This window comes from Megalops cyprinoides, chromosome 16 (genome assembly GCF_013368585.1).
Source record: "Megalops cyprinoides isolate fMegCyp1 chromosome 16, fMegCyp1.pri, whole genome shotgun sequence".
Classification (NCBI taxonomy): Eukaryota; Metazoa; Chordata; class Actinopteri; order Elopiformes; family Megalopidae; genus Megalops; species Megalops cyprinoides.
In genome coordinates this window covers 1,301,156-1,316,242 of record NC_050598.1, presented here as the reverse complement: position 1 = coordinate 1,316,242, position 15,087 = coordinate 1,301,156, and the positions used below count along the sequence as shown (strand labels likewise).

General features: G+C 44.1%; 1 protein-coding gene across 1 annotated transcript in view; it reads left to right on the top strand.

The window, feature by feature from the left end:
- LOC118791451 (pyruvate carboxylase, mitochondrial-like) overlaps positions 1 to 15,087 on the top strand; it is a 150,666-nt gene that overhangs the window by 102,443 nt on the left and 33,136 nt on the right. The window contains exons 11-14 of the mRNA XM_036548813.1: positions 10,589 to 10,733; positions 10,856 to 10,945; positions 12,653 to 12,874; positions 14,491 to 14,647. Of these exons, the coding sequence (XP_036404706.1) occupies positions 10,589 to 10,733; positions 10,856 to 10,945; positions 12,653 to 12,874; positions 14,491 to 14,647 (614 nt within the window). The remainder of the gene's footprint in view (positions 1 to 10,588; positions 10,734 to 10,855; positions 10,946 to 12,652; positions 12,875 to 14,490; positions 14,648 to 15,087) is intronic.

Here is a 15,087-nt window from a genome sequence, read left to right as displayed (position 1 = left end):
ACTCGAAAAGCATAGTATATTGAAATACCGGCTAGTCTTAAAGTGGATTTAACGTGCACATCCGCAATGATGGCAAATGGTGCTTTCCTACCTCGTAAATTAAACTCCTACGCCTCCTACATCTTTCAAGATACAAACACCACAGCGTCACTCGGTCTAATTACACTAGTATAATTCGATGGAAAACTACCCTCTGATTTACAGACTATTAAGCACCATTTTAAAGAGCACCGCCTTCCCGGACAACAGTTAGCTAAATAGAGGCAGAGAGAAACTACAAAACCAATATGTTACCATACCTCAGCTGCAAGCAAAAACCACACAGCTGTCGCAAGTGCCATTGCTGATTTAGCTAGTTATATTACGCGTAATTCTAGCTACTGAATTTAAATACCTTGCGAAATAGTTTTGCGAACAATTCTCAGGTTCAGCAACAAAGATACACACTCTCATACTCGAAGATAGCTAAAATAAAGACTTATTGCTACACCATTTTTCCCGTTATTGCGGGACAAGAGTCGATGACGGACCTACTTGTGACCGATTACATTGGACTATAATATGATAATACAGGAATTGTATGCAGCTGGTATCTTATCTGTTTGCCTCCCACCAGCTACTGTAGGCTGTCATATCGGAGGTTACAAGCATTTAGGAAATAGTGCGTTTTAATATGTACAGTTATACAGCCAGTTTTACGGACAGTAGCTAGATGTACATATTTCCTTGTATACGAAAGAATGATTGTCACTGTCTTTTGAATTTCCTCGTGTCTGATCGTGGGGACAGTCTACAGGACTCAGACTGTTATTGTATGCGCTATATAATTTCACATAGTTGTGCAGTGTTGTTAAAGTATAGAGACTTTTAGAACCATTACTGTTTCAGGGTTACAGTCCTCTCGCATACAGACGAAGTTTATTAAATACAGACATAAGCATGTTGTTATATCATTATTCAGATTATGAACACTTTAGCAGAGTGACTCACAATAGACGAGAGAATACTGTAGCCTGACCAGTACAGTATCAGTATTATCTTCAAGGATAATATAATTATTAAATAAATATAATGTATTGTCTGGCAAATTTTAAATATAACTCACTGCAAGCAATCTCAATACAGGTCTAAAACAGTAACATTCATAATCTCATAATCTAATGGAAAAAACAAGGATTATTAAAAGAAGAGCAAAACAAATCTAAACTAATAAATGGGATTAAAATCAGAAACATCAAGCAAAGCTCATGCGGTTGGTTTTCAAAGATATCAAAAGTAATGAGAAAAAAGTAAAAGTAATAGGATTTTGAAATTTCATGGCATTAACAGGTCTAATGTTGGCATGCAGTTAATTATACTACTAGGAAGCTATTCAGTCATTCTGTATTGTGTCAGATTTGTCAAAAGTTGCGAGCGCAGGAAACATGCTCGCCAGCGTATAAAACATTCTTGCGAGCGCAGAAAACATTCTCGCGCACAAAGCAGCCACCAGGCGCGAGAGAATTTCTGCTTGGCGAGCGCTGGATGGCATACGCGCTCGCGCGGGTTAACTCTGCTCGCGCGATCGACCCGAGTTTTGACAATTTGGGGGCGGAAACCAAGGGAGGCACTGGCCCTCTTATGATTGGACACTTTCAACGCAATCACACCCACACGACCTCCTTGAACCCTGGTTGACAGCTTCCGTTAACTGAACGACGAGCAGACAGTGTTTGGCCAGAGGCTTGTTATTTTACATTTACATTTATTCATTTAGCAGACGCTTTTATCCAAAGCGACGTACAGAAGTGCAAATAGTGGCCAAACAACAGGCACAAGGGCAAGATGTGTACAGGTCATACAATGCAGATAGTACTGAAGCTGAGCGCAAGGTCAGTGTAGCGAGACAGAACTAATCTGATCTGAGGTTACATATCAAATACAGTCACTGGGACAATAAAGTGCTGCTATACTACCTAGGCAAAACATGCTACAAATACAACGTAACTTGCTACAGGTACGAGCCAAGAATCTTAGATTTACAAGGTCAAATGGCAAGGGTGTCAGTTCAGGTAGAGTCTGAAGAGGTGTCTTCAGGCCACGTCTGAAATTACAAACAATTGAGAAATTTCAAACATTTCTGAGTCCTGACAACAAATTCGGAGTGAAAGACACAGTGGGCGGAACAATGGCGGCGATACCTTAAGATTTATATAGGGAGGCACTGGCCCTCTTATGATTGGACACTTTCAACGCAATCACACCCACACGACCTCCTTGAACCTTAATTGACAGCTTCCGTGAACTGAACGACAGGCAGACACTGTTTGGCTAGAGGCTTGTTATTTCACAAACAACTGAGTCTTGACAACAAGTTCGGAGTTGGAAGACAGTGGACGGAACAATGGCGGTAACTCCTGAAGATTTACATGTAAGTGATACTGCTAGCTGGCTTCGTCTAACCACCCAGCAATTTACTTAGTCTACGTTAACGTTACTTCTGACGTCTATTGCATGCAATTGGCTGAATGATAGGGGAAGCATAGCTAACGTTAATTAGCTAACGTTAGCTATTTACATGTTCCAGCCAAATTTCAGAGTAAGTAAATTGCTGGGTTGTTAGACGAAGCCATCTATCTGTCAATTAAGGTTCAAGGAGGTCATGTGGGTGTGATTGCGTTGAAAGTGTCCAATCATAAGAGGGCCAGTGCCTCCCTTGGTTTCCACCCCCAAATTGTCAAAACTCAGGTCTATTCGCGCGAGCAGAGTTAACCCGCGCGAGCGCGTATGCCCTCTAGTGGTGGCTGCTTTGTGCGCGAGAATGTTTTCTGCGCTCGCGAGAATGTTTTATACGCTCGCAGCATGTTTCCTGTGCTCGCGAGAATGTTTTATACGCTCGCGACTTTTGACATAAATCTGACGCCATAACTCTACCTCTAAATAGTGGAAGTATTCTGTGGTGTAGTAATAAGGGGCAGGCAGCAGCATAGTGTAGTAGTAAGGGGAGGGGCAGCAGTGTGGTGTACTAGTAAAGGGTGGGGCAGCAGTGTAGTGTAGTGGTAAGGAGCAGGGCAACTCTGTGGTGTAGTTATAATGGGCAGGGCAGCAGTGTAGTGTAGTAAGGCATGGGGCAGCAGTGTGGTGTAGTAGTAAGGGGTGGGGCAGCAGTGTCCTGTAGTGGGAAGGAACAAGACTCATATCACACATGTATTGGGCAGGGTGCATAACCTCTATTGCCTCAGTAAATGTCCAGTTGTATTATAGTTCTCAATTGTTTAGACATATTTCTTGAATCTTTGCCTAAATTCTCAAAACTATAAGCACAAAACAGCCATCTGTTTCAGCAACTCTTGAAATTTCTGTCTAAATGTTAACACTGTGTTCAAAACCATGCAGTCTCCCTTCTAAACGATACTTTGCAACTAAAGCATACATACAAGTCATCAGACTAACAGGCTTTACTGAATACCAAGTGCACATGTGTGATATATAAAAATCTGCAGGAATCAGTACTCTAATGCTTTTCCAGTGTTGTACAACTTATGTGTCAGAGATTGCGGGGAAAGGACCCAGGTGCAGACAATAAAGGCAGTACAAAAATGTATTCTTTAATGACAAGTCCAAGACCAAAGGCAAAATCAAAGTGAGAAAAAGTCTGCGTCAGTAGCCAAAAAATCCAATGGAAAACAGATAACATCCAAAACGGCACACAAAAGAAAAATACAGGACATGCAGAGTTGATAACAAGCAGGAACAGAGCAGGTTTACTTAGAGGTTTACTGGTCATCAGTCCACGATCTGAAGCTGAAGCGCAATTGGGGTATGCAGCAAGACAATGATCCGATGCACAGGAGCAAGTCCACCTCTGAATGGTTTAAAAGAAACAAAATTAAGGTTTTGTAGTGGCGTAGTCAAAGTCCTGACTTGAACCCCATTGAAATGCTGTGGCAGGACCTTAAATGGGCAGTTCATACTTGCAAACCCTCCAATGTGGCTGAATTAAAGCAATTGAGTGGGCCAAAATTCCACCACAGCGTTGTGAAAGATTTATCTCCAGTTATCAGAAGCAATTGTTTGCTGCTAAAGGTGGCACAACCAGTTATTAAGTTTAGGGAGGGCAATTATTTTTTCACATGGGTGATATAGTGTTGGATAACCTTTTTCCTTCAATAAATAAAATGATCATTTAAAAACTGTATTTTGTGTTTACTCTGGTTGTCTTTGTCTTGGATTAAATTTTGTTTGAAGATCTGACACAATTAAGTGTGACAAATATGCAAAAATAGGAGAAATCAGGAAGGGGGCAAATACTTTTTCATGGCTCTGTATAATAAGTAATATATAAATTGTTGTGTAGAATATGCTGTCAAAAGCTCTGAGTATTGCTTAAGAAAATGAATAGAAAGAGTTTAAAAAAAGATAGAGGAGGACAGGAGAGGGGGACAGGAAGGGGTCCAGAGTCACCCCCAGGTTTGTAGCCAAAGGGGAGAGGGTGATAGACAACAGAGAGATAGAAGTCACAGGCATCAACAGAAGTAAATGAAGGAGCTAGAATAAACAGCAGGTCAGATGTGGTTAAGTTTAGGGTGGCAGGAATGCATCCAGGAAGGATAACCAACATGTGGGCTGAAATCCAGTAAATCTGAGGATCTGAAGACGGAAAAGGAGAAATAACTGCATCATCTATTTAGAAGTGATAAGACGCACCATGAGAGGACCCTCAAAGCAGGTGTGGGGTGGAAATTGAAGTGGACTGAAAACATAGCCTTGGGGCACTCCTGCAAACAGGCACTCGCATACTCACAAACACACACACACATACACACACTCACATGCACACAAACACATCTGTGCACATACAGACACTCACACACTCATACACACAAGCACAAACACATGCACATGCAGACACACACCTACACACATGCATGCACACACCCGTATACTTATGCATGCATGACACACACACACACACAAACGCATACACTCCTATGTAAATCAAACTAGAATATGTGGAGTCGAGGTAAACATCAGATAAAAGCATCACATGACATCATCACACAAACAACTCATATACTGTCATATCAATTCACATAATTGGCCAAACATTTGTATTATGATTTAATGTCTTTATACTCTCTGCTGAAGACTACCCTGTGAGAGTTACGACACTGTGCAAAATTAAGACATTGAAATACAGCTATAAAAGTTATGCACAAATAAAACGTCATTCTTCCCTGGTAAAATATGGCACAGCATATGAGTAATCATTCCTGGTGCGATATTGTAGCCAACAACGCTTCTCGACATGGCTGTATGACATTCGTCTCGGCTAAACTCCCCATTGGACCCCAGCAGCCCCACTCCCACAGGACTGACAGAAATGTCAGCACACTTGTTTTATTGCCTAGACCCACTGGTGATGGGTCAAAGCCTGCAGTTTGACAGAGGAACTTCAGTGCAGTCTGAATGAAATATTCAAAGAATGTAGCTCATCTTAATAATCCTGTTCAAATAGCAATTATGTGCATATGTCATCAGCCTCCCTTCGTTTTGCTTAATGTGTGCTATTTAAGATAAGATAACACTTTATTGATCCCCAGGTGGGGAAATTTCTATTAGGCTCTCCTTGAGTACCCTATCAAGACCCTTCATATAATTCACACTGTGCATTTAAGCACTACTTCAAAGTTTTACTTTTGTATGGCATAAAGGAGGCCATTTTAGTATCATTAAAGTGTTGTATTAAAGCTTTTCTTTAATGTATGAACAACAATGTATTACAATGTATCAGTGCCTAAGAGAGACTTATTTTTGCTCATGAAATTGTGGTGTGTTCCTCTCATTGTCATTCTGTAGTCTGAATGCCATCTCTGAAATTCATTTAGTTCCAGATTCGCCCAGTGACTCGTTCTCTGAAACAAATTATTCAATGACTGAAAACAAGTAATTAAAGTCTGAGGCAGAAAGAGAATCTGCAGCCATTGCAGCCATCTGAAATAGAGGGTGTCTTTGTTAGAGCTGTAACAATTCCAAATGTTGCTGTACAATTAATTGTCTCAGAAATAATTGCAATTAACAATATAATTGTCTCTTTCGGTCAAATTTAAAAAAAATATTTATTTATTATTTTTCAAACAAATTAAAGTTTTGAATGAATCCCAGGATACATCTTTTGGTTATTTCACTGTTATGTGATCCAGATAATGTAATACCACAAGTACACAGCCTATGAAGTAAACCACGACTCTTTATTATCATAAAACATTGTATTTTTTGCTTAACAATGCATACATTTATCCTCATCAATGAAAAACAAATAATTAATCATTAACAAAAAACGGATTAAATTAAATTAGGAGTATAAAAAATAGTCGTCACTATTGGCAAAACTACCTCGCAAAATAGTCATCACTGCTTCTTTATTTGCGTTTTTCCAACTGTATGTCCCCTTGTCATTTTAGTTGCTATGAACGTGTATAGGGACAAATGACCAATTGTCCAATCGTAGTTTAGCTGTTCCTCCCCACATTTTGTCAGGACCAACGGGACAGTGTCAAGCAATTTTTTTAACAACACTAAATGAAAACTCCAGTGAAAACCAAACATGTATCTGTTGAACATTATGGGCATTTCTCAAAGGTACAACACCACTTCTCACGAAATTGCTCAATTCTGTTTGGACTTTTAACGTTCGAAAGCCGACTTCACAACTGTAAATCAGTGTGGGCAGGGCGTCCTCTGATAGGATAGCTACTGTTCTGTCGCACTACAGGGTGCACGCAGGCATTGGAAACGTGTTTGATGAATGCAAACAAAAGTGACCATGCTTTGACCCATCTCATTAAAATGAATTCTTTAACCGCGGTTCAACAAAGAAACCGCGAAAAAATCGTGGTTACAATTATGAAATAGAGGCCTAGTCTTCGCCAAATGTGTGTGTATTTCTGAATTTGTGTACAAGGCACTGTATGTGTGTGCATGTATGTGGCTTGCTTTTTTGCTGTCCTTTTTGTACGTGTCCTTACAGCTTGTTTTGTGAGGAGGTGAGCTATGCAAAAAGAGCAGGAGACGGTTTCTCATTGATTAATTAATCACTGCCCTTCTCTGCTAATGAGCAGAGTGGTGAATATGGATCAAAGCCAAGGAGCCAGTGCGTTCGGGAGATGGTTACAGAAGGGTCCAGGTAAGCACAGGACGTGGTGCTTTGGCGAGCCATATGCCCCAGGGGTGCATGTTTTAAATGGTGTTAGTAGAGATTGGCTAACAGACAAATGCGGACAGCCTCAGCACTGATGGGCATGCAGGGAATTGATTGGCATTTGAGTGAGTGAGGCTGACAGTAGGGAGCTGAGAGATGAGGGAGGGACAGTGACAGTGACAGAGTGCGCAAGTGTCTACTCTGCGGGAAGGCTGGGATTGAACCTTGGTCACACGCCTGCTGCATAGTCACCAATAGAATATTGAACGTCCCTGGCGGCACGGTGTCCCAGCATCGATTAGAATCCAGGGGGTGATAGGATGCCTGGCTGTTATTCAGCCACTTTGTGTTACCCAGGACATCTGTGCCACACTTTGTGGGGAAGGGCCACACTGAATTACCTGTGCTCGTGTATGTACCTGTGTTTCCCTCTCTTTGTGGCTGTGTTTCCCTTTACCTGTGCCTGTGTTTCCCTCTACCTGTGCCTGTGTTTCCCTGTCTTTGTGGCTGTGTTTCCCCTGCCTATGGCTGTGTTTCCCTGTCTTTGTGGCTGTGTTTCCCTGTCTTTGTGACTGTGTTTCCCTCTGCCTGTGGCTGTGTTTCCCCCTGCCTGTGGCTGTGTTTCGCTGTCTTTATGGCTGTGTTTCCTTGTGCCTGTGGCTGTGTTTCCCCCTGCCTGTGGCTGTGTTTCCTTGTACTTGTGGCTGTGTTTCCCTTGTGGCTGTGTTTCCGTCTGCCTGTGGCTGTGTTTCCCTCTGCCTGTGGCTGTGTTTCCCTCTGCCTGTGGCTGTTTTTCCCTCTGCCTCTGTGTCTGTGGATCCCTCTGCCTGAGTCTGTCTTTCCCTGTACTCGTGGCTGTGTTTCCCCCTGCCTGTGGCTGTTTCCCTCTGTCTGTGTTCCTCTCTCTTTGTGTCTGTGTTTCCCTGTGGCCTTCCATAGCAGTAGTGCTACAGCTCCCTGCTCTGAAATAAATGAAATAAATATGAATAAGTGTTAAAATCTGCACCTACTTATACCTCCACTGTTATTCAGTATGTGCAGATTGCAGGTGTGGCGAGAAAGTAAACATCCTTTTATCTCATATTAATAATCTCTGTTTCTCCTCTGAGTCTTCAAGGCACTTATCTCTTTTAAACTGATCATACATACACACATGTAACACAGAGAGGATAATGAATGAATGAATGAAACTTTCATCTGAACATGCTTAATCACAGCTATGTGAATGTGCCTGAATGGTCCACATTTACATACAGCTTATTGGGACATTATTTTTTATATAGAACATGCAAAATGTTTGGCTCCCATGAGAGCTGTTGAAGAGCCCTAAAGTAGGAGTCACTCTGAGGTTAGATGGGTTAGATTATTTGTTTTAGTTTGCATTTTTCTCTTTATTGAGGGAGAATGATGTGACAAAGACCCTCGGCCACTGGAGAACCTCTAGAATCCAGGTCATAGGATGGCCCAATGTCAGAGTTTGATCCTGCATCCCCACACTGAGCTGGATTCGCTCATCTGATTTCTCATCGATTTACCAGCCCAGCACCAGGCAGCATTCAGACCAGTTACGTAAGAAACCCACTCTGCTGAAAGACCTGCTCTCTCTTCAGTTAACAAGCTTTCATGCCACCAGCCAGACATGAGTAGAAAACCATAGCCAACCCAGGCCCCGTGACGGTCCCCACCAGGTGGGTTGGACCAGCAGAAGGCAGAACTAAAAACATGACACAGGAGACAGTTTATCCTCCATTAATAAAATTTTGACTTTTCAAAAGGCAGTTGTACATGGGTTATCAAGTTCTTCCTGGGCACACATGATTTTGTGCTGTGATTTTGCCAAACATCTCTCCTTTTTGGCAACAAAAAAGCAGGGATTTAAACCAGGGTGGACATGTAGGATTTAAGCAGATGTGGTTTGATGTGAGAGCACCTGTTAGGTGCTGGGATACATATGGAGCGCAGAGGGAGGGGTGGAATGCAGGAGCATGGAGCACCTGCGTGATGATGCTGCTGTTCTGCTCCGCTTTGAGTGTAGAGAGGTGTGTGTGAGGTCTATTATTACTGCTGCATCCCAGCTGCGCACTGGTCTTTCTCTGGCCCCCCTGGCACTGTACATCTCCCTCACAAGCACACCGCCCCCCCCCTTGTGATGTGGTCCGCCAGACTGGAGCCTCCCCTCTAGGCTCAAACGACAGCCTTGCCACTGTCCAGCCCCATCAGCATCCCCCCCAACCCCCATCCTTCTTTAGCTCTGCCTCTAGTCCCTGAAGCGACCTGCTGGCACACATCCGACCCCAGCCTGCTCTGCAACACCGCAATATTTAGACTCCCTCAAAATCATGCATATGATAATAACGATGATAAGAGATTTCCTGGTGAATATTTTAGGCAGAAGAGGGAGGGCATTATTAAGTTATCAAGAATCAAGACATTTTGGCCACCAGCCAGCGTTAATCATTTCATACTGCATTGGAGTGGCAAACAAATATGGAAGCTAACTCGGCATGCAAGATATGCACATTCTGAATGAGGTGCTTGGCTAAGAAAGGCTGTTTTAACCTCGTTACCAAGCTTTGTAGCCACTGTTTGTCCCAGCTTCATCTCGCTGGGGCTAACAGACAGCTCGCCTAACTTTAGATGACAGGCGCTGATTGAAATCGCATCTCTTTGCGCTGCTTCCCTGGGAATGAATTTCTATTCTGGGCACAGGAATTCATTTCCAGGCAGAGCGGGATGAGATTGTGTAACGCAAACTGTCGATTTCATCACAAAGCCAGGATTCTGTGGTCACCAGCACATCTTTCATTTGGTGTATTTGTACAGGAGGGGTGTAGAGAACATACTGTATGAACATCTGAAGGTTTAATGGACTCAGTCTATTCCTTTTACCTAAAGCTTTGCGGTAGTGCTGGTTTATACTGCAGTAACTACATTGTGGGAAAAGATGGCTGTTTGGAATTTGGAGTGGCTGCATGTGCAAGGTTTTGTGCTTGCGCCATGGCGGTACTGCGCTAATCCTGGTCTTGGCTGTGTTGGGGACTTTATCTTGCGCTCTGCAGAAGTTCTGCGGGAAGTAGGTCCTCTCTCCCGGAGTGACTGTGCAGTGTGGTACTGTTGAGCTCTTACTCATTTTGGATGATACAAGAATGTGTTGTAATAGTCTGTATGCTGTAATAGGTTGTTTGTGTCATATCTAAGGGCTCTTAGAGGTGATCTGTGAGTGGGTAAAAGAAAAAATTGGGTTCCCTAACTTGTATCATTTGGCACAAAGTGTGCGTTTGTGTGTGTGTATGCATGTGTGTCTGTGTGTGTGTACTGAATGAATATTGTTCTCAATACCTTGTGTGCTGTGAAATAACTCATTTTTGTCTCTTTCTCTCCCTCTCCCACTGTCTCCTTGCTTCACAGACCAATATTCCCTTCTTGCAAAATGTACTGACCAATGAACAGTTCCTTCATGGCACAGTGGACACTCAGTTCATCGACGAGAACCCAAACCTGTTCAACCTGAAGCCTGTGCAGAACCGGGCCCAGAAACTACTCTATTACCTAGGTGTGTGGGAGGCATTAGAGATCCACTGTTGATTTGCTGTCCCAATATGCAACATGTCACAGCCAACATGCCTAAAGCAATGAGCGGCACGTGTCTAACATGTGTGTCTCTATCTCTCTCAGGTCATATAATGGTAAATGGGCCTACCACTCCAATTCCAGTCAAAACCAAGCCCTCCTCCATCGACCCTGTAGTTCCCCTGGTGCCATTGGGTAAGAAATCCCTGCTACACAACCATCCTAACCATACACAACCACACTGATTATACATAACTGCACAGTCCAAACCCAACCTCACTGACCATACACAACTGCACTGACCATGCAAAATCACACTGACTATACACAACTTCACTGATTATATGCAACCTCCCTGACCATATGCAACCACACTCACTACACCATTGCACTGACCATATACAACTGCACTGACTACACAAACACACAGACTATGTGACTACACCTACATACACAGCTGCAGCCAGCTCCACAGCCCAGAAGACCGCCTGTGCTAATCTGTCATTTCTGCCACCTATACCCCCAGCAGTGGGGAGCAGCTTTAAGTGAATGGAACTCCTCTCCCCCCAATCCCCCCTCACCAGCCCAGGGAGCAAGTGTGTGATAATGCACTCCTAATCCCCTCCTCCCTCAAATGAAAAATATAAAACCACATTAGAAATCTCATCACAGGGATTTAGGTGTGGGCATATGGGTGTGTTTGCTTGTGGGCATGTGTGTGTGTGTGTCTGTGTGTGTGTGCACATGTGCTCACGTACGTGTGTGCACATGCCAATGTGTGAGGATGTGTCTATGCATGCGGCTCACAACTGGGATCGGACTGCCTCTCCCTGCTTCCCCTCCTCTCTGACAGGATTTCTGCACAAACACACAAAGCCATGAGAACCTGTTTCACAGTTGCACATTGCACTACTCTTTCTCCCTGAGAGTGAGGCCTTGCTGTGGGCTTTCTCTCTCTCACAGTATGGCAGCACTCTGGAACGATTAGGTCATTGTGTTGGCTGTTGTTGGGATATGTAACAGATCTTGTGGTTGAGCATTTGGCAGATCAGCTTCATCCCAGGAAGTTGAGGAAAGATGTTGCTTGAGCCCACCGTTTCATATGCAAACAACTCCTTCCTGAGGTGACAGCAGGACTGTCTGCTCTCCACAGGACAATAGCTCAGATGGGTATTTAGAATGGTGGTTAACATCAATGCCAATTGAATGTTAACCCTGTGGGGACAATCATTTGCTTGACCATTTGCCAGGCCAGTCTAACCCTAGGAAGTCAAGAGAAGGTGTTGCTTCAGCCCACCTTACAGAATGCAAATGATTCCTTCCTGGGGGGGGCTGCGGGAATGTCCAGCCCCGACAGGTCACCAGCCAGGATGGGTACCCAGAATGTTGGAGGGGATGGGAAAGAATTCCTTTAAAAATCAGCGTTACCATACCATCAGGGTTCTCTGCACTTGGGGAGAAGATCCACTAGTTCCTTTACTGTATTAAAGAACCTATTTGTGAAAAGTCTGAAGCCTGCATTCGTTTTTATACTCGGAAAGTACAACAACCATTTTATTTCTACAGCTCTCTTTGCGTGACAGAGCTGTTTTACACCTGGACCTGTTTTTCTGTACTGTTCTCCCTTGTGGGTTTGTTTGTCCATGTGTAGGGTTGTGTTATGTGTGTATCTGATTTGTTGTGCTGTAGTTTTGTCCCTTATGAGGTTGTGTCTTTGTGTGACAGAGCTGTTTTATCTGTGTTTCTATTGTTTTGTTCTGTGGTGTTGTAGTGGCTTTGTTGACTGTGTGTAGCAGTTGTTTTACCTGTGTTTGTATTGTTTTGCACAGTGGTGGTGTTGTGGGTTTGTGTGTCTGTGCATAGCAGTTGTTTCACCTGTGTTCCTGGTGTGTTGCTCTGCAGACAAGCCCCCAGCAGGTTTCCGGGATGTGTTGCTACGTGAGGGCCCCGAAGGGTTCGCCCGTGCAGTGCGAGCACACAAGGGCCTCCTCCTCATGGACACCACCTTCCGTGACGCACACCAGTCCTTGCTGGCCACACGTGTGCGCACTATCGACCTCAAGCGCATTGCGCCCTTCGTCGCCCACAACTTCAGTAACCTCTACAGCCTGGAGAACTGGGGTGGTGAGTCTAGTCTTACCCTAATCCAGAGCCATGTTCAGTCCTCTCTCTCTACTCTTACCCTACTCCAGAGCTGTGTTCAGTCCTCTCTCTCTACTCTTTCCCTACTCCAGAGCTGTGTTCAGCATACAGTGCTGGGACAGAATGTCCTCTCCCCCTGCCATGAAGCCATTAGTACTGCTGGCTGCAGCCGCATGTGGATGCAGCGATAACGCGTGTAACGTTGTGTGTAATGAAGTGATGCCGCGCTGCCTGGCTCTACGCCGCTCTGAGGGAGCCTCTGAAATGTGTTTCTGTGCTGTCACAACGAGCAGCATCTCTTTCAGGAGTACAGCAGAGCCGGCTCTAATTCCCCTCCGTGCCCACCTGATCAAGAGCTATGTGGCAGAAGTTCACTCTAGCATGAGAGAGCACTCTCTCTCGCCCTCTGTGTGTGTGTGTCTATCACCAAGCATGAGTACTATAAGAAAGAAAGAGGATGGAGATGAATGCGTGTTGATGTAAAAGTCCATCTTTAATTCAATAAAAAGCAGTAACGAACCATGCAAAAAGCACTGACTTCAGGTTCAACGGTGTCGGAGTGAACCCTGATCGTTCAAACCAATTCCAATATATACAGTTTAGGTTACACTCTTGATGTAAATGAACCAGACCTAACGCCTGTAATAACACCTGTGATAATGAAATCAGAATGCCATGTTTGAGTAAGTCAGGATACCATTTGTTTGAGAAGGTTCTCGATTGCCCACTCTGGGTCCCATTCTGTAATTGTTTACCACCTCGCTTGATGCCATTGTTAGGGTGTCGGCAGAGGTGTGGACCGTCCTATCAGTGTCTCTATGATAATCAAGCGACTTGGGATGACATGACTGTTCAAACTAGATGATGTCTGGTGGAATACACATTCTGGGGCAGAATGCTGTAAATTATGTTTGATGAGAGGTGCCGCTCAAAGAAATATTGCCTCTTGAAATCTGCCGGACTCCCCCCTTTTGTGCCTCAAGTGATTCTTTGACTGTTTGGAGCTTCCAAATCTTTCCAGCTCCACCACACCTCTTTTGTACACAGTTCAAGTGGAAGAGGACCGATTGCGCTCCTTTGAAAGATTGTTTAGGAAGTTAGGCAGGGGGTTGAGAGGTTCTCACTGTCAATGATGGATGAAATGGGTTGAGCAGTTTTATATTGCATTTAGTGACTGACTGTCTCCACCAGAAAATTACATTACATTATATTACATTCATTTAGCAGACACTCTTGTCCAATGACTTCCAGCACAAGGGAACAGTGTTCATTGTGTATCCTGAATCCTGAATCCTGAATGAATCCAGTGTCACACCAGGCTAACAACATTCCCAGACCAATGAAGATGATGTATGAATGAAGGAACATGTCTCAGTACAACTCAGAACTAGACTGGTGTACTGTGCTGCATGCAGAATAAGTGCAACAATAATCAGAACCCAGTAACTAATGTCAATATGCGATAACAAATACAAAGATATAAGTGATGCTTAGGAGGAAATGATTAGGAGGGAGAGCCCAGGGGCCGTGTGGAGAGGTAGCCATTGACCCCACCACATGCAGGCCCAAAGATTTCCCCTCCCCCTCTCTGCATGCAGGTGCCACATTCGACGTGGCAATGCGCTTTCTGTATGAGTGCCCCTGGCGCAGGCTGCAGGAGCTGCGGACACTGCTGCCCAATGTGCCCTTCCAGATGCTGCTGCGGGGTGCCAATGCAGTGGGCTACACCAACTACCCTGACAATGCTGTCTTCAAGTCAGTGCCCTGCCCGAACACCACACTCCCTCTGTAAACACCTCCCTGGAGGAACAGTCCTAATGAAATATGCTGTTAGAGCTGGCTAGTTTACCTTAGGGCTCAGCCACAAATTCGCCAAGTACATTCTAGACTTTTCTCTCTTCAGCTACCCTCTCTCTAACCCTGTGCTCACACCGGCAGTGACTACGAGCGACAAAGTGGCTGGAAGTCATTTATTTCAAATGGTCGCTGGGTGAAACTGAGCAACATGGCGCGTCGGGTTGCCTGGCGAAGTGATCACCTCGGCTTGGCGACTAAAAAAGTTAAGCAAAGTTAAACTTTATGCAAATGAGCAGCAACAGAGTTGAGCAACGGCCAATCAGGGCAGATGTGTTTCTCTTATATTCTTTCGCTATGAAACATTTTCTTAAACTTTAGTTCCTATATTAGCATTTTAG